Source organism: Oncorhynchus tshawytscha, unplaced genomic scaffold (assembly GCF_018296145.1).
Source record: "Oncorhynchus tshawytscha isolate Ot180627B unplaced genomic scaffold, Otsh_v2.0 Un_contig_6654_pilon_pilon, whole genome shotgun sequence".
NCBI classification, from domain to species: Eukaryota; Metazoa; Chordata; class Actinopteri; order Salmoniformes; family Salmonidae; genus Oncorhynchus; species Oncorhynchus tshawytscha.
Genome location: NW_024608997.1, coordinates 13,474 through 34,034, shown reverse-complemented (window position 1 = coordinate 34,034; position 20,561 = coordinate 13,474). Strand labels below are relative to the sequence as shown.

At 50.6% G+C, this 20,561-nt stretch overlaps 2 protein-coding genes across 2 annotated transcripts in view; both read left to right on the top strand.

Moving 5' to 3' along the window:
• Positions 1–9,411, top strand: part of LOC112241736 (LIM domain only protein 7) — a 49,576-nt gene extending 40,165 nt beyond the window's left edge. The window contains exons 18-25 of the mRNA XM_042313980.1: positions 1,792–1,853; positions 1,992–2,055; positions 3,631–3,690; positions 6,286–6,353; positions 6,514–6,621; positions 7,181–7,509; positions 7,932–7,976; positions 8,205–9,411. Coding sequence (XP_042169914.1) covers positions 1,792–1,853; positions 1,992–2,055; positions 3,631–3,690; positions 6,286–6,353; positions 6,514–6,621; positions 7,181–7,509; positions 7,932–7,976; positions 8,205–8,406 — 938 coding nt within the window. The 3' untranslated portion in view covers positions 8,407–9,411. The remainder of the gene's footprint in view (positions 1–1,791; positions 1,854–1,991; positions 2,056–3,630; positions 3,691–6,285; positions 6,354–6,513; positions 6,622–7,180; positions 7,510–7,931; positions 7,977–8,204) is intronic.
• A 2,069-nt stretch (positions 9,412–11,480) lies between these two features.
• Positions 11,481–19,288, top strand: LOC121844096 (LIM domain only protein 7-like). Its single transcript, XM_042313979.1, has 5 exons — positions 11,481–11,626; positions 12,012–12,275; positions 14,589–14,697; positions 17,729–17,831; positions 18,284–19,288. Exons 1-5 carry the CDS (start codon positions 11,481–11,483, stop codon positions 18,304–18,306), a joined length of 645 nt encoding a protein of 214 aa, XP_042169913.1. The 3' UTR covers positions 18,307–19,288.
• Positions 19,289–20,561: the final 1,273 nt, after the last annotated feature.

Here is a 20,561-nt window from a genome sequence, read left to right as displayed (position 1 = left end):
GAGCTCTGTTTGTCCCTCACCACCCCCCCTGACCTGCTAAAAGAAGCCCCTGACCTGCTCCCCCACCACTGACCTGCTGGGAGCTCTGTTTGTCCCTCACCACTCCCCCTGACCTGCTGGGAGCTCTGTTTGTCCCTCACCACTCCCCCCTGCTGAGCCTGTTTGTCCCTCACCACTCCCCCCCTGCTATGAGCTTGTCTGTTTGTCCCTCACCACTCCCCCCTGACCTGCTATGAGCTCTGTTTGTCCCTCACCACTCCCCCCTGACCTGCTATGAGCTCTGTTTGTCCCTCACCACTCCCCCCTGACCTGCTATGAGCTCTGTTTGTCCCTCACCACTCCCCCCCTGACCTGCTGGCTCTGTTTGTCCCTCACCACTCCCCCTGACCTGCTATGAGCTCTGTTTGTCCCTCACCACTCCCCCCCTGACCTGCTATGAGCTCTGTTTGTCCCTCACCACCTCCCCCCTGACCTGCTGAGCTCTGTTTGTCCCTCTGTTTGTCCCTCACCACTCCCCCCTGACCTGCTATGAGCTCTGGGAGCTCTGTTTTTGTCCCTCACCACTTCCCCTGACCTGCTGGGAGCTCTGTTTGTCCCTCACCACTCCCCCCTGACCTGCTGGGAGCTCTGTTTGTCCCTCACCACTCCCCCCCTGACCTGCTGGGAGCTCTGTTTGTCCCTCACCACTCCCCCTGACCTGCTGGGAGCTCTGTTTGTCCCTCACCACTCCCCCCCCCCTGACCTGCTGGGAGCTCTGTTTGTCCCTCACCACTCCCCCCTGCTGAGCTCTGTTTGTCCCTGACCTGCTATGAGCTCTGTTTGTCCCTCACCACTCCCCCCTGACCTGCTGGGAGCTCTGTTTGTCCCTCACCACTCCCCCCTGACCTGCTGGGAGCTCTGTTTGTCCCTCACCACTCCCCCCTGACCTGCTGGGAGCTCTGTTTGTCCCTCACCACTCCCCCCCCCCCTGACCTGCTGGGGCTCTGTTTGTCCCTCACCACTCCCCCTGACCTGCTGGGAGCTCTGTTTGTCCCTCACCACTTCTCCCCCTGACCTGCTGGGAGCTCTGTTTGTCCCTCACCACTCCCCCCTGACCTGCTGGGAGCTCTGTTTGTCCCTCACCACTTCCCCCTGACCTACTATGAGCTCTGTTTGTCCCTCACCACTTCCCCCTGACCTGCTATGAGCTCTGTTTGTCCCTCACCACTTCCCCCTGACCTGCTATGAGCTCTGTTTGTCCCTCACCACTTCCCCCTGACCTGCTGGGAGCTCTGTTTGTCCCTCACCACTCCCTCCCCCCCCCCTGACCTGCTGGGAGCTCTGTTTGTCCCTCACCACTCTCCCCCCCTGACCTGCTATGAGCTCTGTTTGTCCCTCACCACTTCCCCCTGACCTGCTGGGAGCTCTGTTTGTCCCTCACCACTTCCCCCCCTGACCTGCTGGGAGCTCTGTTTGTCCCTCACCACTCCCCCACCACCACCTGCTGGGAGCTCTGTTTGTCCCTCACTCACCACCCCCCCCCGACCTGCTGGGAGCTCTGTTTGTCCCTCACCACTCCCCCCACCCCCTGACCTGCTATGAGCTCTGTTTCTGTGTGTCCCTCACCACCTCTCCCTGGCCTGCTGGGAGCTCTGTTTGTCACTTGCCTTCCTGTAGTGTCTACTGATTTTGTGAATCAATGTTTGTAAACCCTTTGTGGGACCGGGCCTGTCTTGTGACGGACTGGGTCAGAGGCCCTGTGGGACCGGGCCTCGATCATCCATCTGACCAGTGGTGTTCTGACACTTACAGGTCCAACTGATACCAGTGGAGATGCAACGATGGTGAAACTGGCCCAGATCAACGGACAAGAGGTCAATGTGTGACACTTTTTTTTCATACAATCAGTGTTGACATCTCTAACGCATTTACTGACATGATTTGAGTGATGAAGGAAACGGGTTCCAAAAACATCCGAATAATGTAAATCTCTGTGTCTTTTCCCTTCTTAGGGGGTGACCTCTAAGAGCAGGAAGGGAGGTTTTCAGGACGATCCTCTGACTGTCCGAAGTAAAGGTAATGAATGAATTGACTGGGACTTGACAGTGCCTTCAGGAAGTATTCACACCCCTTGACTTGGTCCACATTTTGTTAGTCTGAATTTAAAATGGATAAAAATAGAGGTTTTATGTCACAGGCCGACACAATACCCCATAATGTCAGTGTAATTATGTTTTGAGATTTTTTTTGTTGAAATTCATAAAATAAAATAATTGCTGTAGTGACTTTGGTCAATAACTATTCAATCCTTTTGTTATGGCCTAAATACTATGTGCGATTAGTGATTTTTAACATGAAAAAAATAAATAATCACCACCTCTCTGTACCCCGCTCATACAATTCTAAGGTCCCTCGGTTAAACAGTGCATTCCAAACACAGATTCAACCACAAAGACCAGGGAGGTTTTCCAATGCCTCCTAAAAGAAGGGCACCGATTGGTAGATGGGTAAACATTAAATAAAAGCAGACATTGAATATCCCTTTGAGGTGAAGTTATTCATTACACTTTGGATGGTGTATCAATACACCCAGTCACTACAAAGATACAGGCGTCCTTCCTAACTCAGTTGCCAGAGAGGAAGGAAACCACTCAGTGATTTCACCATGAGGCCAATGGTGACTTTAGAACAGTTTGAGGTTAATGGCTGTGACAGGAGACAACTGAGGATGGATCAACATGGTTGTTACTCCACAATACTAACCTACAGTAAATGACGGAGGGAAGAGAAGGAAGTCTGTATAGAATAAAAAAATAATATTAAACATGAAACAAAAATGACGACAAATAATGAATTTATTATCCTGAATACAAAGTTATGTTTGGGACACATCAGACTTCCGCTCTCCATATGTTCAAGCATAGAGGGGGCTGCATCATGTTATGGGTATGCTTGTCATCAGCAAGGGCTTTTAAAAAAATCAATTATAAAAAGAAACAATGGCGCTAAGCACAGGCAAAATCCGAGAGGGAAAGCTGATCATCTGCTTCCACCAGACACTGAGAGGAACAATTTTCCACATGACAACGTAAGGCCAAATGTAGACGGGAGTTGCTTACCAAGGCGGAATGTTCCGGACTAGCTTAAAGTTTTGACTTAAATCAGCTGGAAAATATATGGCAAGACTTAAATGATTGTCTAGCAATGATCAACAACCAGCTTGAATTTAAATAATGTACATATATATTGTGAAATCCAAGTGTGTAACTCTCTTAGACTCACAGCTGTAATCGCTGCCAAAGGTGACTCCCTAACATGAATTGACTCAGGGGTGTGAATACTTACGGAAATTAGATTACTGCAATACATTTACAAACATTTCTAAAAACACTTTGTCATTGTGTGTGTGTGTGTGTGTGTGTGTGTGTGTGTGTGTGTGGGATCTATTTAGTCAACTTTGAATTCAGGCTGTAACACAACAAAATGTGGAATAAGTCCAGGAGTATGAATACGTTGAAGACTATGTATCTTGAAATGACTGAAGATTTTTTTTTTCAGTTTCCTGGTAGTTCCCGGATGTTACTCTACGGAAACTCAGTTACTCTCTCACTTCCTCTTCTCTTTCACACTTCCTGTTTCCCCTCTGTGTAGAACATGATCTGATTGTTTTGAAAACCCAGAAAAGGAGAGCAGAGTTCTTTAATCAGGAAGGTAACAGTCAATGTTAATGTCTGTCGCCAGGCTTTGTTGTTGGCTGGGGCTTGTTGGTTTATATTCAATTAGTCATTAAGACGTTTATGCATTTGCTTTGTAGATTAAATCAACTCGGGCGATTGCTTGTTTGTGCTCGAATCTGCTGCTCATATATATTTAACACAAATATAAATGCAATGATTTTAGTTCATATAAGGAAATCAAATTCATTAGGCCCTAATTGATGGATTTCAAATGACTGGGAATACAGAGATGGTTTTGTTGGTCACATAGACCTTATCTATAGCTGGAGACGGGACCTCTCCTGGTTACCCAGTCTGCTCCTGGTTACCCAGTCTGCTCCTGGTTACCCAGTCTGCTCCTGGTTACCCAGTCTGCTCCTGGTTACCCAGTCTGCTCCTGGTTACCCAGTCTGCTCCTGGTTACCCAGTCTGCTCCTGGTTACCCAGTCTGCTCCTGGTTACCCAGTCTGCTCCTGGTTACCCAGTCTGCTCCTGGTTACCCAGTCTGTTCCTGTAGCTGGCAGTGTCATAATGTAGTTTTTTTCCCCTCAGCCTCACCAGGAGTCAGCTCTATGGTCTACCTGTGTGGTGAGTGTGTGTGTGTGTGTGTGTCAGCCTCACCAGGAGTCAGCTCTATGGTCTACCTGTGTGGTGAGTGTGTGTGTGTGTGTTCAACCTCACCAGGAGTCAGCTCTATGGTCTACCTGTGTGGTGAGTGTGTGGTGAGTGTGTGGTCAGTGTGGTGTGTGAGTGTGTGTGTGTGTGTGTTCAGCCTCACCAGGAGTCAGCTCTATGGTCTACCTGTGTGGTGTGGTGTGTGTGTGTGTGTGTGTGTGTGTGTTTCAGCCTCACCAGGAGTCAGCTCTATGGTCTACCTGTGTGGTGAGTGTGTGTTCAGCCTCACCAGGAGTCAGCTCTATGGTCTACCTGTGTGGTGAGTGTGTGTGTGTGTGTTCAACCTCACCAGGAGTCAGCTCTATGGTCTACCTGTGTGGTGAGTGTGTGTGTTCAACCTCACCAGGAGTCAGCTCTATGGTCTACCTGTGTGGTGAGTGTGTGTGTGTGTTCAGCCTCACCAGGAGTCAGCTCTATGGTCTACCTGTGTGGTGAGTGTGTGTTCAGCCTCACCAGGAGTCAGCTCTATGGTCTACCTGTGTGGTGTGTGTGTGTGTGTGGTGTGTGTGAGTGTTCAGCCTCACCAGGAGTCAGCTCTATGGTCTACCTGTGTGGTGTGGAGTGTGTGTTCAACCTCACCAGGAGTCAGCTCTATGGTCTACCTGTGTGGTGGGTGTGTGTGTTTCAGCCTGGAGTCAGCTGGTCTACCTGTGTGTGTTCAGCCTCACCAGGAGTCAGCTCTATGGTCTACCTGTGTGGTGTGTGTGTGTGTTCAGCCTCACCAGGAGTCAGCTCTATGGTCTACCTGTGTGGTGAGTGTGTCACCAGGAGTCAGCTCTATGGTCTACCTGTTGGTGTGTGTGTGTGTGTGTGTTCAGCCTCACCAGGAGTCAGCTCTATGGTCTACCTGTGTGGTGAGTGTGTGTGTGTGTGTTCAGCCTCACCAGGAGTCAGCTCTATGGTCTACCTGTGTGGTGTGTGTGTGTGTGTGTTCAGCCTCACCAGGAGTCAGCTCTATGGTCTACCTGTGTGGTGAGTGTGTTGTGTTCAGCCTCACCAGGAGTCAGCTCTATGGTCTACCTGTGTGGTGTGTGTGTTCAGCCTCACCAGGAGTCAGCTCTATGGTCTACCTGTGTGGTGTGTGTGTGTGTCAGCCTCACCAGGAGTCAGCTCTATGGTCTACCTGTGTGTGTGTGTGTGTGTGTTCAACCCTCACCAGGAGTCAGCTCTATGGTCTACCTGTGTGGTGAGTGTGCTGTGTGATTGTGTGTGTTCAGCCTCACCAGGAGTCAGCTGTATGGTCTAGCTGATTGGCGCTGTGGTTTGAGATCATTCAGAAGGCTCTTGGGTCCTGGGTTTGCAGTGTTCTCTGATTCACCCAGAAGGCTCTATTGGGTCCTTGGTTTGCAGTGTGCTCTGATTTACAGAAGGCCAGTGTTCTCTGATTCACCCAGAAGGCTCTATTGGGTCCTTGGTTTGCAGTGCTCTGATTTACCCAGAAGGCTCTATTGGGTCCTTGGTTTGCAGTGTTCTCTGATTCACCCAGAAGGCTCTATTGGGTCCTTGGTTTGCAGTGTCTCTGATTCACCCAGAAGGCTCTATTGGGTCCTTGGTTTGCAGTGTTCTCTGATTCACCCAGAAGGCTCTATTGGGTCCTTGGTTTGCAGTGCTCTGATTCAGAAGGCTCTATTGGGTCCTTGGTTTGCAGTGCTCTCTGATTCACCCAGAAGGCTCTATTGGGTCCTTGGTTTGCAGTGCTCTGATTTACCCAGAAGGCTCTATTGGGTCCTTGGTTTGCAGTGCTCTGATTTACCCAGAAGGCTCTATTGGGTCCTTGGTTTGCAGTGCTATTAAATCATAAATAGAATGATGATAAATGTGGTGATATTATAAGTGAGCCCGATTTGGGGAAACATTTATTCTCACATTGGCTGACTGTTAAAACACTCTCTCTCCCCCTCTCTCTCTCTGTTAGGAGGATCGGCGTCGGCGATATCTGATGTAAGTCATAGGAACAAGATGGGGGAACACTGGCTCTTAAGGGTGTGTGTGTTGTGACTGAGTATTGGGGGATTGGGTGATGGGGGTGTTGTGACTGAGTATTGGGGGGGGTTGGTATTGTGACTGAGGATTGGGTGATGGGGGTGTTGTGACTGAGTATTGGGGGACGGTGTGAAGGGTAATATTCTGGGATGTCCTCTAGCTCCAGGTGCCGTCCCTCAGCACCTCCCCCTCCAGTTGGTCCTGGGACTCCGAGGAAGAGAGGAGGAGGCAGGAGAAGTGGCAGGAGGAGCAGGAGCGCCTCCTACAGGTCAGGAAGACGCAAATACCACTTAGCCTGGAAGCACACTGAGCAAATGCCACTTAGCCTGGAAGCACACTGAGCAAATACCACTTAGCCTGGAACCACACTGAGCAGATGCCACTTAGCCTGTAACCACACTGAGCAAATACCACTTAGCCTGGAACCACACTGAGCAGATGCCACTTAGCCTGTAACCACACTGAGCAAATACCACTTAGCTGGAACCACACTGAGCAACCACAGCCTGGAACCACACTGAGCAAATGCCACTGCCACACTGAGCAAATACCCTTAGCCTGGAACCACACTGAGCAGATGCCACTTAGCCTGTAACCACACTGAGCAAATACCACTTAGCTGGAACCACACTGAGCAGATGCCACTTAGCCTGGAACCACACTGAGCAGATGCCACTGATCTTTGACTTCAGTGATTCAGTGTGGAGCTGCTTCCATTGGACCTGTTCGTGCCCCATGTCTGTTATGATAAATAACCAATTCTGGGCTAAACTTACCCGTAGTCTGAGGGAACTGATTGGACAGTTGTCTTGTGTGATGTTGTACAGGAGAAGTACCGTCAGGACCAGGAGAGACTGGATGCTGAGTGGCAACAGGCCCAGGAGGAGGCAGGGGTGGAGGGATACAGGCAGGCTGAGGTGACCCCTGATCCTCTACCGCCCAGATGCATCGTGGGATATGTAGTCCCTTGTGTCAAATCATCCACACCGAACATGGAGAGCTCAGGAGACATGACCAATGGGATTGCTGGCCTTGCCAGTCCTCAGCCAGCCTTGAGCCAGCCCATGCCTTCTGTTGCCCATGTGGCATCCAATCAAAAGGAAGTTGTTTCGGACGGGAGAAGGGAGGAGCCTGAAGTGGCAGAAGGAGATAATTGGTGAGGAAGACCACACCTTGGTTATTATTTAGTTCTGGTGATGTTTAAACCCTCTGCCCGGTGGCACTTACGGCCCTGTTCAAGAGAATCAAATCCTTGATGCATTGTGGGTCAATTGTGACTGACTTATCTACAAATATTGACTAGTTTATGATTTCAAGGTGATTTGTGGACCAGTCAGTCACAACCTTGCTGGCTGCTGTCTAGAAATTGACTCTGCTGTGATTGTCCTCTCGCCCTCTCTGTCCTCTCGCCCTCTGTCCTCTCGCCCTCTGTCCTCTCGCCCTCTGTCCTCTCGCCCTCTGTCCTCTCGCCCTCTGTCCTCTCGCCCTCTCGCCCTGTCCTCTCGCCCTGTCCTCTCGCCCTGTCCTCTCGCCTTCTCTCCCTGTCCTGGCTGCCTCCTCTGCTGCCTCTGCCTCCAGGTCTGGGGACTCCTATGGTTTCACCCAGCTATCTATAGCTGACAGGTCAGTCAGTACTAGAGACTCCTATGATTTCACCAAGCTAGGGGGCTTGGGAGTGCACCTTTGTGATGACAAACTGTAAATGAATCGTGTGATTTGTATGACTAGTTGTGCTCAGTGTTTGTATGTGTGAGTACTGCAGGGTGTTGTCTTGTATAACCTTACAGACTTGTGTGTGTGTGTGAGTACTGCAGGGTGTTGTATAACCTGACTTGTGTGTTTGTTGATCAGGATGAAATCCAGGTCCTCCCCATCGTTGGAGGGTTTCCACAGACAGGAGGTGAAAGGTCAGACTCTGCTGTTGACTGTCCCTCTGTTTAATGAGTGGCTCCCCATTCCAAACCCAGCCTTGATGTTGATGCACTTTACACCATGTTGGTCAAATCTAACCAGGCCTCATTTACCCGAGACCCAGGGGGACAGGGGTGGGTAATGACACTAACCAGCCCTCTCATTTACCCTAGGCCCAGGGAGACAGGGGTGGGTAATGACACTAACCAGGCCTCTCATTTACCCTAGGCCCAGGGAGACAGGGGTGGGTAATGACTCTAACCAGTCCTCTCATTTACCCTAGGCCCAGGGAGACAGGGGTGGGTAATGACTCTAACCAGGCCTCATTTACCCTAGGCCCAGGGAGACAGGGGTGGGTAATGACTCTAACCAGTCCTCTCATTTACCCTAGGCCCAGGGAGACAGGGGTGGGTAATGACACTAACCAGTCCTCATTTACCCTAGGCCCAGGGAGACAGGGGTGGGTAATGACACTAACCAGTCCTCTCATTTACCCTAGGCCCAGGGAGACAGGGGTGGGTAATGACACTAACCAGCCCTCTCATTTACCCTAGGCCCAGGGAGACAGGGGTGGGTAATGACACTAACCAGCCCTCTCATTTACCCTAGGCCCAGGGAGACAGGGGTGGGTAATGACACTAACCAGTCCTCTCATTTACCCTAGGCCCAGGGAGACAGGGGTGGGTAATGACACTAACCAGCCCTCTCATTTACCCTAGGCCCAGGGAGACAGGGGTGGGTAATGACACTAACCAGCCCTCTCATTTACCCTAGGCCCAGGGAGACAGGGGTGGGTAATGACACTAACCAGTCCTCTCATTTACCCTAGGCCCAGGGAGACAGGGGTGGGTAATGACACTAACCAGCCCTCTCATTTACCCTAGGCCCAGGGAGACAGGGGTGGGTAATGACACTAACCAGTCCTCTCATTTACCCTAGGCCCAGGGAGACAGGGGTGGGTAATGACACTAACCAGTCCTCTCATTTACCCTAGGCCCAGGGAGACAGGGGTGGGTAATGACACTAACCAGTCCTCTCATTTACCCTAGGCCCAGGGAGACAGGGGTGGGTAATGACACTAACCAGCCCTCTCATTTACCCTAGGCCCAGGGAGACAGGGGTGGGTAATGACACTAACCAGCCCTCTCATTTACCTAGGCCCAGGGAGACAGGGGTGGGTAATGACACTAACCAGCCCTCTCATTTACCCTAGGCCCAGGGAGACAGGGGTGGGTAATGACACTAACCAGTCCTCTCATTTACCCTAGGCCCAGGGAGACAGGGGTGGGTAATGACACTAACCAGTCCTCTCATTTACCCTAGGCCCAGGGAGACAGGGGTGGGTAATGACACTAACCAGTCCTCTCATTTACCTAGGCCCAGGGAGACAGGGGTGGGTAATGACACTAACCAGCCCTCTCATTTACCTAGGCCCAGGGAGACAGGGGTGGGTAATGACTCTAACCAGTCCTCTCATTTACCTAGGCCCAGGGAGACAGGGGTGGGTAATGACACTAACCAGCCCTCTCATTTACCCTAGGCCCAGGGGGACAGGGGTGGGTAATGACTCTAACCAGTCCTCTCATTTAGCTGAGGCCCAGGGAGACAGGGGTGGGTAATGACTCTAACCAGTCCTCTCATTTAGCTGGGGCCCAGGGAGACAGGGGTGGGTAATGACTCTAACCAGTCCTCTCATTTAGCTGGGGCCCAGGGAGACAGGGGTGGGTAATGACTCTAACCAGTCCTCTCATTTAGCTGAGGCCCAGGGAGACAGGGGTGGGTAATGACACTAACCAGTCCTCTCATTTAGCTGGGGCCCAGGGAGACAGGGGTGGGTAATGACTCTAACCAGTCCTCTCATTTAGCTGAGGCCCAGGGAGACAGGGGTGGGTAATGACTCTAACCAGTCCTCTCATTTAGCTGGGCCCAGGGAGACAGGGGTGGGTAATGACTCTAACCAGTCCTCTCATTTAGCCGGGCCCAGGGAGACAGGGGTGGGTAATGACTCTAACCAGTCCTCTCATTTACCTGGGCCCAGGGAGACAGGGGTGGGTAATGACTCTAACCAGTCCTCTCATTTAGCCGAGGCCCAGGGAGACAGGGGTGGGTAATGACTCTAACCAGTCCTCTCATTTACCTGAGGCCCAGGGAGACAGGGGTGGGTAATGACTCTAACCAGTCCTCTCATTTAGCTGAGGCCCAGGGAGACAGGGGTGGGTAATGACTCTAACCAGTCCTCTCATTTACCTGAGGGCCCAGGGAGACAGGGGTGGGTAATGACTCTAACCAGTCCTCTCATTTACCCGAGGCCCAGGGAGACAGGGGTGGGTAATGACTCTAACCAGTCCTCTCATTTACCTGAGGCCCAGGGAGACAGGGGTGGGTAATGACTCTAACCAGTCCTCTCATTTACCTGAGGCCCAGGGAGACAGGGGTGGGTAATGACTCTAACCAGTCCTCTCATTTACCTGAGGCCCAGGGAGACAGGGGTGGGTAATGACTCTAACCAGTCCTCTCATTTAGCCGAGGCCCAGGGAGACAGGGGTGGGTAATGACTCTAACCAGTCCTCTCATTTAGCCGAGGCCCAGGGAGACAGGGGTGGGTAATGACTCTAACCAGTCCTCTCATTTAGCCGAGGCCCAGGGTAATGACTCTAACCAGTCCTCTCATTTAGCAGAGGCCCAGGGTAATGACTCTAACCAGTCCTCTCATTTAGCCGAGGCCCAGGGTAATGACTCCTCACCAGTCTGGTGATGGGGTAATGACCTACTAACCAGTCCTCTCATTTAGACAAGGCCCAGGGTCTGACCTTTTTAGGGGTCTTTCTGTACGAACTAATTTGTTTTACTCTAACCAGTCCTCTCATTTATTAGGGCCCAGGAGACAGGGGTGGGTAATGACTTCTAACCAGTCCTCTCATTTAGCCGAGGCCCAGGGTAATGACTCCTCACCTTTCTGACAACAGTGATACGAGGGGTTTGACAACAAACAACCATTGGTCGTTGGAATAATATTGTTCACCAATGGACCAATGCTCAGGAGGGGGTGGTCTGTCAACTTTTTATTGGTCTTTCTGAGGAACCCAGGATTTGTTTTCAACCACACCGTGACTCTGCTCCTGGTTGGTAGGAGGGGCTACCAGGGAGGGGCTGAGGAGGAAGCTTCAACTCCAGGCATGTCCTTAGTAGGGCTGAGACCAACAGATCCTGGACGAGATGAGGAACCAGGAGCTCACAACGCTCCACCTCTGTAGGAGGGGGGCCAATGAGGAGGTAGGAGGGGGGTTGTCAACCAGCTCCAGGGCCAATGAGGAGGTAGGAGGGGGTTGTCAACCAACTAACCGGCGAGGGCCAATGAGGAGGTAGGAGGGGGGGGTTGTCAACCAACTAACCGGCGAGGGCCAATGAGGAGGTAGGAGGGGGGGGTTGTCAACCAACTAACCGGCGAGGGCCTAATGAGGAGGTAGGAGGGGGGGTTGTCAACTAACCAACTATGAGGAGGGGTTGTCACCGGCGAGGGCCAATGAGGAGGTAGGAGGGGGGTTGTCAACCAACTAACCGGCGAGGGCCAATGAGGAGGTAGGAGGGGGGTTGTCAACCCAGTAACCGGAGGTGGTAGGAGGGGGTCAACCCCGGAGTAACCGTAACCGCGAGGACCTATGAAGAGGTAGGAGGGTGTGTGCCATTTGGAACATACCTCTCTCTACGTGACCTGTTATCTGACCTCTCCATCTGACCTCTCGGCAGGTACGACTCTCTGGACAACCTTCCCTCTTCCACCACCCTGCTCTCTAACCCCCAACGCCCCCACTCCTCCCTGGGTTTCGCCGCCCCGTACCGTCCCCCCTCCTCCCGGCACAGCATGAGTGTGGCCCTGGGGGGTTACTCCAACGGGACTCAGAAGCACAGCCCTACCTGGCCCCGCCCCTTCAGCACATCTTCCCCCCCGGCCAACACCGGAGAGGAACCCGTCACCGGCGAATCACGACCCGTCTCACAGCAGCACCACCGGTAATGGACCAATCAGGACTTGTGTTGTATGTTTAAAAGTGCATTTTGAAAGCGTTCCGAGACCTTGACTTTGTTACATTACAGCCTTGTTCAAAAATGGATTAAATCGTTTCTTCCCCCCTCATCAATCTACACACAATACCCCATAATGACATCACAATACCCCATAATGACATCACAATACCCCATAGTGACATCACAATACCCCATAATGACAAACATTTTTTCACATTTATTAAAGATTACACATTTACTTAAGTATTCAGACCCTTTAATCAGGACTTCGTTGAAGGCATCTTTGGCAGCGATTACAGCCTCGTCTTCTTGGGTATGACGAGAGAGCTGTCCCCAGGCCACTGCTGTGTTGTCTTGGCTGTGTGAACTTTCACTCGAGTCAGAGGTCCTGAGCACTTCTCTCCGTTCTTCTTTCCCTCGATCCTGACAAGTGTCTCAGTCCCTGCCGTTGAAAAACATCCTCTCAGTATGATGCTGCCACCACCAAGCTTCACCGTAGGGACGGTGCCAGGTTTCCTACAGATGTGATGCTTGGCGTTCAGGCCAAATAGTTCAATCTTGGTTTCATCAGACCAGAGAATCTTGTTTCTCACGGTCTGAGAGTCCTTTAGGTGCCTTTTGGCAAACTCAGGCTGTCATGTGTCTTTTACTGAGGAGTGGATTCAGTCTGGCCACTCTACCATAAAGGCCTGATTGGTGGAGTGCTGCAGAGATGGTTGTCCTTCTGGAAGGTTCTCCCATCTCCACAGAGGACCTCTGGAGCTCTGTCAGAGTGACCATCGGGTTCTTGGTCACCTCCCTGACCAAGGCCCTTCTCCCCCGATTGCTCAGTTTGGCCGGGCAGCCAGATATAGGAAGATTCTTGGTGGCTCCAAACTTCTTCCATTTAAGAAACGATGGAGGCCACTGTGTTCTTGGAACTTAAATGCTGCAGAATTTGTGGGTACCCTTCCCCAGATCTGTGCCTCGACACAATCCTGTCTCGGAGCTCTACGGACAATTCCTTCGACCTCATGGCTTTGGTTTTTGCTCTGACCTTATAGACAGGTGTCTTTCCAAATCATGTCCAATCTATTTAATTTACCACAGGTGAACTTCCAGTCAACTTGTAGACAGATCTTTAGGATGATCAATAGAAACAGGATGATCTTTAGGATGATCAATAGAAACAGGATGCACCTGAGATCAATTTCAAGTCTCATAGCAAATTGTCTGAATACTTCTGTAAATAAGGTGTTTCTGTGTTTGTCAAGTGTCTAAAAACATGTGTTCACTTTGTCACTATGGGGTCTTGTGATGTCACTATGGGGTCTTGTGATGTCACTATGGGGTCTTGTGATGTCACTATGGGGTCTTGTGATGTCACTATGGGGTCTTGTGATTAGATTGAGGAAGAAATCATGTTGGCAGGCTGTAATGTAACACTGGTTGAAGTCAAGGGGTGTGAACACTTTCCAAATCCACCATCTGAGTTTGAGTGCTGTAGTCTCCTCATACAGTCTGATCCCAGAGAGGAGAATGAGAGCATTAGTAACGAGGATGAATGCATGATTAACAGTCTCAGGAACGGAACGGGCTTCATGCATATACAATAAGTCATCATAATACATTAGACACAAGGGACTTTGTGAAAATAAAAACCCAATTTCAGTTTTATCTTCCTGGTGAACTTGTAGCTCATCGTCCAGCCGTATACCAAGGCATTTGTAGGAGGACCTTTTCAATGGCTGTTCCCCCAGACCTTGTCTGGTCCCTCTGATCCCCCTCTCTCTCATCTTACCCCCAGACCTTGTGGATCAGTCTGGTCCCTCTGATCCCCTTCTCTCTCATCTTACCCCCAGACCTTGTAGATCAGTCTGGTCCCTCTGAGCCCCTTCTCTCTCATCTTACCCCCAGACCTTGTAGATCAGTCTGGTCCCTCTGAGCCCCTTCTCTCTCATCTTACCCCCAGACCTTGTAGATCAGTCTGGTCCCTCTGAGCCCCTTCTCTCTCATCTTACCCCCAGACCTTGTAGATCAGTCTGGTCCCTCTGATCCCCTTCTCTCTCATCTTACCACTAGACCTTGTGGATCAGTCTGGTCCCTCTGAGCCCCTTCTCTCTCATCTTACCACTAGACCTTGTGGATCAGTCTGGTCCCTCTGATCCCCTTCTCTCTCATCTTACCACCAGACCTTGTGGATCAGTCTGGTCCCTCTGATCCCCTTCTCTCTCATCTTACCACCAGACCTTGTGGATCAGTCTGGTCCCTCTGATCCCCCTCTCATCCTGTTTGTTCCTGTTCCCTCTCTCCCTCCAGAGTGCTGACTTCTCGTCAGGTGTGTTCAGTGTGTGTGTGTCCTATGGGCAGAGGGGCTGCCATGGTCATTGAGACCCTGAACCTCTGCTTCCACCTGGCCTGTTTTCAGGTGAGTCTGGTCTGGACCTCCATTCACCTGGTTGGAGGAGAGGTCCTCTACAAAACCTGTCAGCACACTCAATCACCCTTCACAGCATGTGCTAATGGGCACTGTGACTGACTGACTGGCTTCACCTGGGCACTGTAGCTGGCTGACTGACTGGCTTCACCTGGGCACTGTAGCTGGCTGACTGACTGGCTTCACCTGGGCACTGTAGCTGGCTGACTGACTGGCTTCACCTGGGCACTGTAGCTGGCTGACTGACTGTTCACCTGGGCAGGCTGACTGACTGGCTTCACCTGGGCACTGTAGCTGGCTGACTGACTGGCTTCACCTGGGCACTGTAGCAGACTGACTGACTGGCTTCACCTGGGCACTGTAGCAGACTGACTGACTGGCTTCACCTGGGCACTGTAGCTGGCTGACTGACTGGCTTCACCTGGGCACTGTAGCTGGCTGACTGACTGGCTTCACCTGGGCACTGTAGCTGGCTGACTGACTGGCTTCACCTGGGCACTGTAGCTGGCTGACTGACTGGCTTCACCTGGGCACTGTAGCTGGCTGACTGACTGGCTTCACCTGGGCACTGTAGCTGGCTGACTGACTGGCTTCACCTGGGCACTGTAGCTGGCTGACTGACTGGCTTCACCTGGGCACTGTAGCTGGCTGACTGACTGGCTTCACCTGGGCACTGTAGCTGGCTGACTGACTGGCTTCACCTGGGCACTGTAGCTGGCTGACTGACTGGCTTCACCTGGGCACTGTAGCTGGCTGACTGACTGGCTTCACCTGGGCACTGTAGCTGACTGACTGACTGGCTTCACCTGGGCACTGTAGCTGGCTGACTGACTGGCTTCACCTGGGCACTGTAGCTGGCTGACTGACTAATGCTAACTCTCTTTCTCTGTGGTGGTAGGGCTGGTAATGCTAACTCTCTTTCTCTGTGGTGGTAGGGCTGGTAATGCTAACTCTCTTTCTCTGTGGTGGTAGGGCTGGTAATGCTAACTCTCTTTCTCTGTGGTGGTAGGGCTGGTAAAGCTAACTCTCTCTGGTGGTAGGGCTGGTAAAGCTAACTCTCTTTCTCTGTGGTGGTAGGGCTGGTAATGCTAACTCTCTTTCTCTGTGGTGGTAGGGCTGGTAATGCTAACTCTCTTTCTCTGTGGTGGTAGGGCTGGTAATGCTAACTCTCTTTCTCTGTGGTGGTAGGGCTGGTAATGCTAACTCTCTTTCTCTGTGGTGGTAGGGCTGGTAATGCTAACTCTCTTTCTCTGTGGTGGTAGGGCTGGTAATGCTAACTCTCTTTCTCTGTGGTGGTAGGGCTGGTAATGCTAACTCTCTTTCTCTGTGGTGGTAGGGCTGGTAATGCTAACTCTCTTTCTCTGTGGTGGTAGGGCTGGTAATGCTAACTCTCTTTCTCTGTGGTGGTAGGGCTGGTAATGCTAACTCTCTTTCTCTGTGGTGGTAGGGCTGGTAATGCTAACTCTCTTTCTCTGTGGTGGTAGGGCTGGTAATGCTAACTCTCTTTCTCTGTGGTGGTAGGGCTGGTAATGCTAACTCTCTTTCTCTGTGGTGGTAGGGCTGGTAATGCTAACTCTCTCTCTCACGTGGTGGTAGGGCTGGTAATGCTAACTCTCTTTCTCTGTGGTGGTAGGGCTGGTAATGCTAACTCTCTTTCTCTGTGGTGGTAGGGCTGGTAATGCTAACTCTCTCTTCACACGGTGGTAGGGCTGGTAGTGCTAACTCTCTCTCTCACACGGTGGTAGGGCTGGTAATGCTAACTCTCTCTCTCTGTGGTGGTAGGGCTGGTAATGCTAACTCTCTCTCTCACACGGTGGTAGGGCTGGTAATGCTAACTCTCTCTCCTCACACGGTGGTAGGGCTGGTAATGCTAACTCTCTTTCTCTGTGGTGGTAGGGCTGGTAATGCTAACTCTCTCTCCTCTGGTGGTAGGGCTGGTAATGCTAACTCTCTCTCTGGTGGTAGGGCTGGTAATGCTAACTCTCTCTCTCACACGGTGGTAGGGCTGGTAATGCTAACTCTCTCTCCTCACACGGTGGTAGGGCTGGTAATGCTAACTCTCTCTCTCACACGGTGGTAGGGCTGGTAATGCTAACTCTCTCTCCTCACACGGTGGTAGGGCTGGTAATGCTAACTCTCTCTCCTCACACGGTGGTAGGGCTGGTAGTGCTAACTCTCTCTCCTCACACGGTGGTAGGGCTGGTAATGCTAACTCTCTCTCTCACACGGTGGTAGGGCTGACTGGTAATGCTAACTCTCTCTCTCACACGGTGGTAGGGCTGGTAATGCTAACTCTCTCTCTCACACGGTGGTAGGGCTGGTAATGCTAACTCTCTTTCACACGGTGGTAGGGCTGGTAATGCTAACTCTCTCTCTCACACGGTGGTAGGGCTGGTAATGCTAACTCTCTCTCCTCACACGGTGGTAGGGCTGGTAATGCTAACTCTCTCCTCACACGGTGGTAGGGCTGGTAGTGCTAACTCTCTTTCTCACTGTGGTGGTAGGGCTGGTAGTGCTAACTCTCTCTCCTCACACGGTGGTAGGGCTGGTAATGCTAACTCTCTCTCCTCACACGGTGGTAGGGCTGGTAATGCTAACTCTCTCCTCACTGATTGGTAGGGCTGGTAATGCTAACTCTCTCTCTCTCACGGTGGTAGGGCTGGTAATGCTAACTCTCTCTCTCACACGGTGGTAGGGCTGGTAATGCTAACTCTCTTTCTCTGTGGTGGTAGGGCTGGTAATGCTAACTCTCTTTCTCTGTGGTGGTAGGGCTGGTATGCTAACTCTCTCTCCTCACACGGTGGTAGGGCTGGTAATGCTAACTCTCTCTCTCTCACACGGTGGTAGGGCTGGTAATGCTAACTCTCTTTCTCTGTGGTGGTAGGGCTGGTAATGCTAACTCTCTCTCCTCAACGGTGGTAGGGCTGGTAATGCTAACTCTCTCTCCTCACACGGTGGTAGGGCTGGTAATCAGTGTTTTAGTTGATTCTCCTGATTCAGTCCATCTTCTCCTCTCCCTCAGTGTGTGGACTGCAGGTGCCGACTTGGAGGGTCAGAGGTCAGAGCCCAGATCAGAATCAGCAACGGGAAGCCTTACTGTGACCCCTGCTACATCCGACTCAAGTGTAAGTCATTTCTACAGAACATAAAGGAGTCCGATAAGAATCTCCCTCCTCCCAATGTATCCAAGGCATTTTACTCTGCTGGCCCGTTCTACTGGTCCACCTGCTCTCTCGGTCCCTGCACCTCATTTTACTCTGCTGGCCCGTTCTACTGATCCACCTGCTCTCTCGGTCCCTGCACCTCATTTTACTCTGCTGGCCCGTTCTACTGGTCCACCTGCTCTCTCGGTCCCTGCACCTCATTTTACTCTGCTGGCCCGTTCTACTGGTCCACCTGCTCTGGTCGCTGCACCTTTTTAATGAGAACATACCTGACATATGATGTCTATTTAGAGAAGACGGGCCTGCCATTTTGGAAGTCCTGTCCAAGTACTCTGTAATTAGATGGTGTCATTACTACATCAGATGTTTTATTAGATCAGACATAATCAGATGTTCTCTTATCAACCTTTCAGCACACCTTGCCACTTCCCTGTGACCAGAATGCATTGCAGCAGATTGAGGAAGAGACGACGACAACAACCTCAAACACGACGGTGGAGATCTTGACTATGACCTTGTGTTGACCATGTATTTAGAGCTGGGTTGAACTTTCTTTTAGGGAACAATGTACCGATTTATACTATTGGCTGTGACTCAAATGGCGTCCTATTCCCTACGTAGTGCACTACTACCCATAGGGCTCTGGTCAAAAGTAGTGCACTACTACCCATAGGGCTCTGGTCAAAAGTAGTGCACTATGTAGGGAATAGGTGGCCTTTTGGGACATGTCTCAAAGATGCAGTTTTGGTGTTCCTAGTTAATGAACTACTGTACTTCTCCACATACCCTATGTCTCTGACTAAGATGCAGTTTTGGTGTTCCTAGTTCATGAACTACTGTACTTCTCCACATACCCTATGTCTCTGACTAAGATGCAGTTTTGGTGTTCCTAGTTCATGAACTACTGTACTTCTCCACATACCCTATGTCTCTGACTAAGATGCAGTTTTGGTGTTCCTAGTTCATGAACTACTGTACTTCTCCACATACCCTATGTCTCTGACTAAGATGCAGTTTTGGTGTTCCTAGTTCATGAACTACTGTACTTCTCCACATACCCTATGTCTCTGACTAAGATGCAGTTTTGGTGTTCCTAGTTAATGAACCACTGTACTTCTCCACATACCCTATGTCTCTGACTAAGATGCAGTTTTGGTGTTCCTAGTTAATGAACCACTGTACTTCTCCACATACCCTATGTCTCTGACTAAGATGCAGTTTTGGTGTTCCTAGTTAATGAACTACTGTACATGTCCGTAGCTTTTAATATGCAATCGATGTCCACAATAGACACGTGTAGTTAAGAGCTATAGGGGAGTTTTAAGTCACAGTTGTACTTGGGATTTGTTTTTTTCTTGTTGATGAAGTAAATAAATGAGGCTCTAATAAATGAATCTAATAAATGAGAGTGTATTGGAGATGCTTCTCTTTGTTTTTTTCTTTGTCGACAAATTTCTACCTTTAAAATAAAAAAAGTTAGATTGTAGATTCTTTTGTTTGTTGAAATATGTGTTCATTTTTTTGAGATGTCTAAAATATTAGTAGCTCAAACAAGTGTTAGAAAAAGGACTTCTCACATGTTGATGGTCACTGGAACTCTGCGGTTGGTGGACTCTGGAAGCAGGGAGGCTTGTTGTATGACTCACTGATGTATAAAGGGGCCTCCTTTAAAAGGAATTTACCCTCTAAACTGTTTAATGTTTGTAAATAAAAAGGACCAGGTGTTGAGCATTTAATCTGTGTATTCTAGATACGGACAGTGACTATCGGGGCGGCAGAGTGTAGAGGAGGCAGGTAGCCTAGTGGTTAGAGTGTAGAGGAGGCAGGTAGCCTAGTGGTTAGAGTGTAGAGGAGGCAGGTAGCCTAGTGGTTAGAGTGTAGAGGAGGCAGGTAGCCTAGTGGTTAGAGTGTAGAGGAGGCAGGTAGCCTAGTGGTTAGAGTGTAGAGGAGGCAGGTAGCCTAGTGGTTAGAGTGTAGAGGAGGCAGGTAGCCTAGTGGTTAGTGTAGAGGAGGCAGGTAGCCTAGTGGTTAGTGTAGAGGAGGCAGGTAGCCTAGTGGTTAGAGTGTAGAGGAGGCAGGTGGCCTAGTGGTTAGAGTGTAGAGGAGGCAGGTGGCCTAGTGGTTAGAGTGTAGGACTAGAAACCAAAAGGTTGCAAGATCGAATCCCTGAGCTGACAAGTGGCAACATCGGTCCTTCTGCCCCTGAACAAGGCAATTAATCCACTGTTCCCCGATAGGCTGTTATTGAAAATAAGGATTTGTTCTTAACTGACTTGCTGAGTTAAATCAAGGTAAAATTGGATAAGGATGTCCCTTTAGGTTGTCATGGCTGTGTTTCACCACTAGATGGCAGTTTTTGATTAATTTTATTCTACCTTTATTTAACTAGGCAAGTCAGTTATTAAGAACAAATTCTTATTTTCAATGACAGCCTACCGAGGAACAGTGGGTTAACCGCCTGTTCAGGGACAGAAGGACAGGGTTAGACCCCGTCTGGTCTATAGTAGTGGACCGCTACCCCGTCTGGTCTATAGTAGTGGACCGCTACCCCGTCTGGTCTATAGTAGTGGACCGCTACCCCGTCTGGTCTATAGTAGTGGACCGCTACCCAGTCTGGTCTATAGCAGGGGACCGCTACCCCGTCTGGTCTATAGCAGGGGCCATCTAGAGGGAGGTGGAGGAAGAATCTAG

What these genes read in the sequence shown, in the direction of transcription:
- LOC121844096 (XM_042313979.1), top strand. Translation starts at nt 11,481, where the DNA reads ATGAGGAACCAGGAGCTCACAACGCTCCACCTCTGTAGGAGGGGGGCC. An exon ending in GTCTCACAGCAGCACCACCG is followed by an intron (nt 12,276 to 14,588) that starts GTAATGGACCAA and finishes CTCTCCCTCCAG; the next exon opens with AGTGCTGACTTCTCGTCAGG. An exon ending in CTGCTACATCCGACTCAAGT is followed by an intron (nt 17,832 to 18,283) that starts GTAAGTCATTTC and finishes TCAACCTTTCAG; the next exon opens with CACACCTTGCCACTTCCCTG.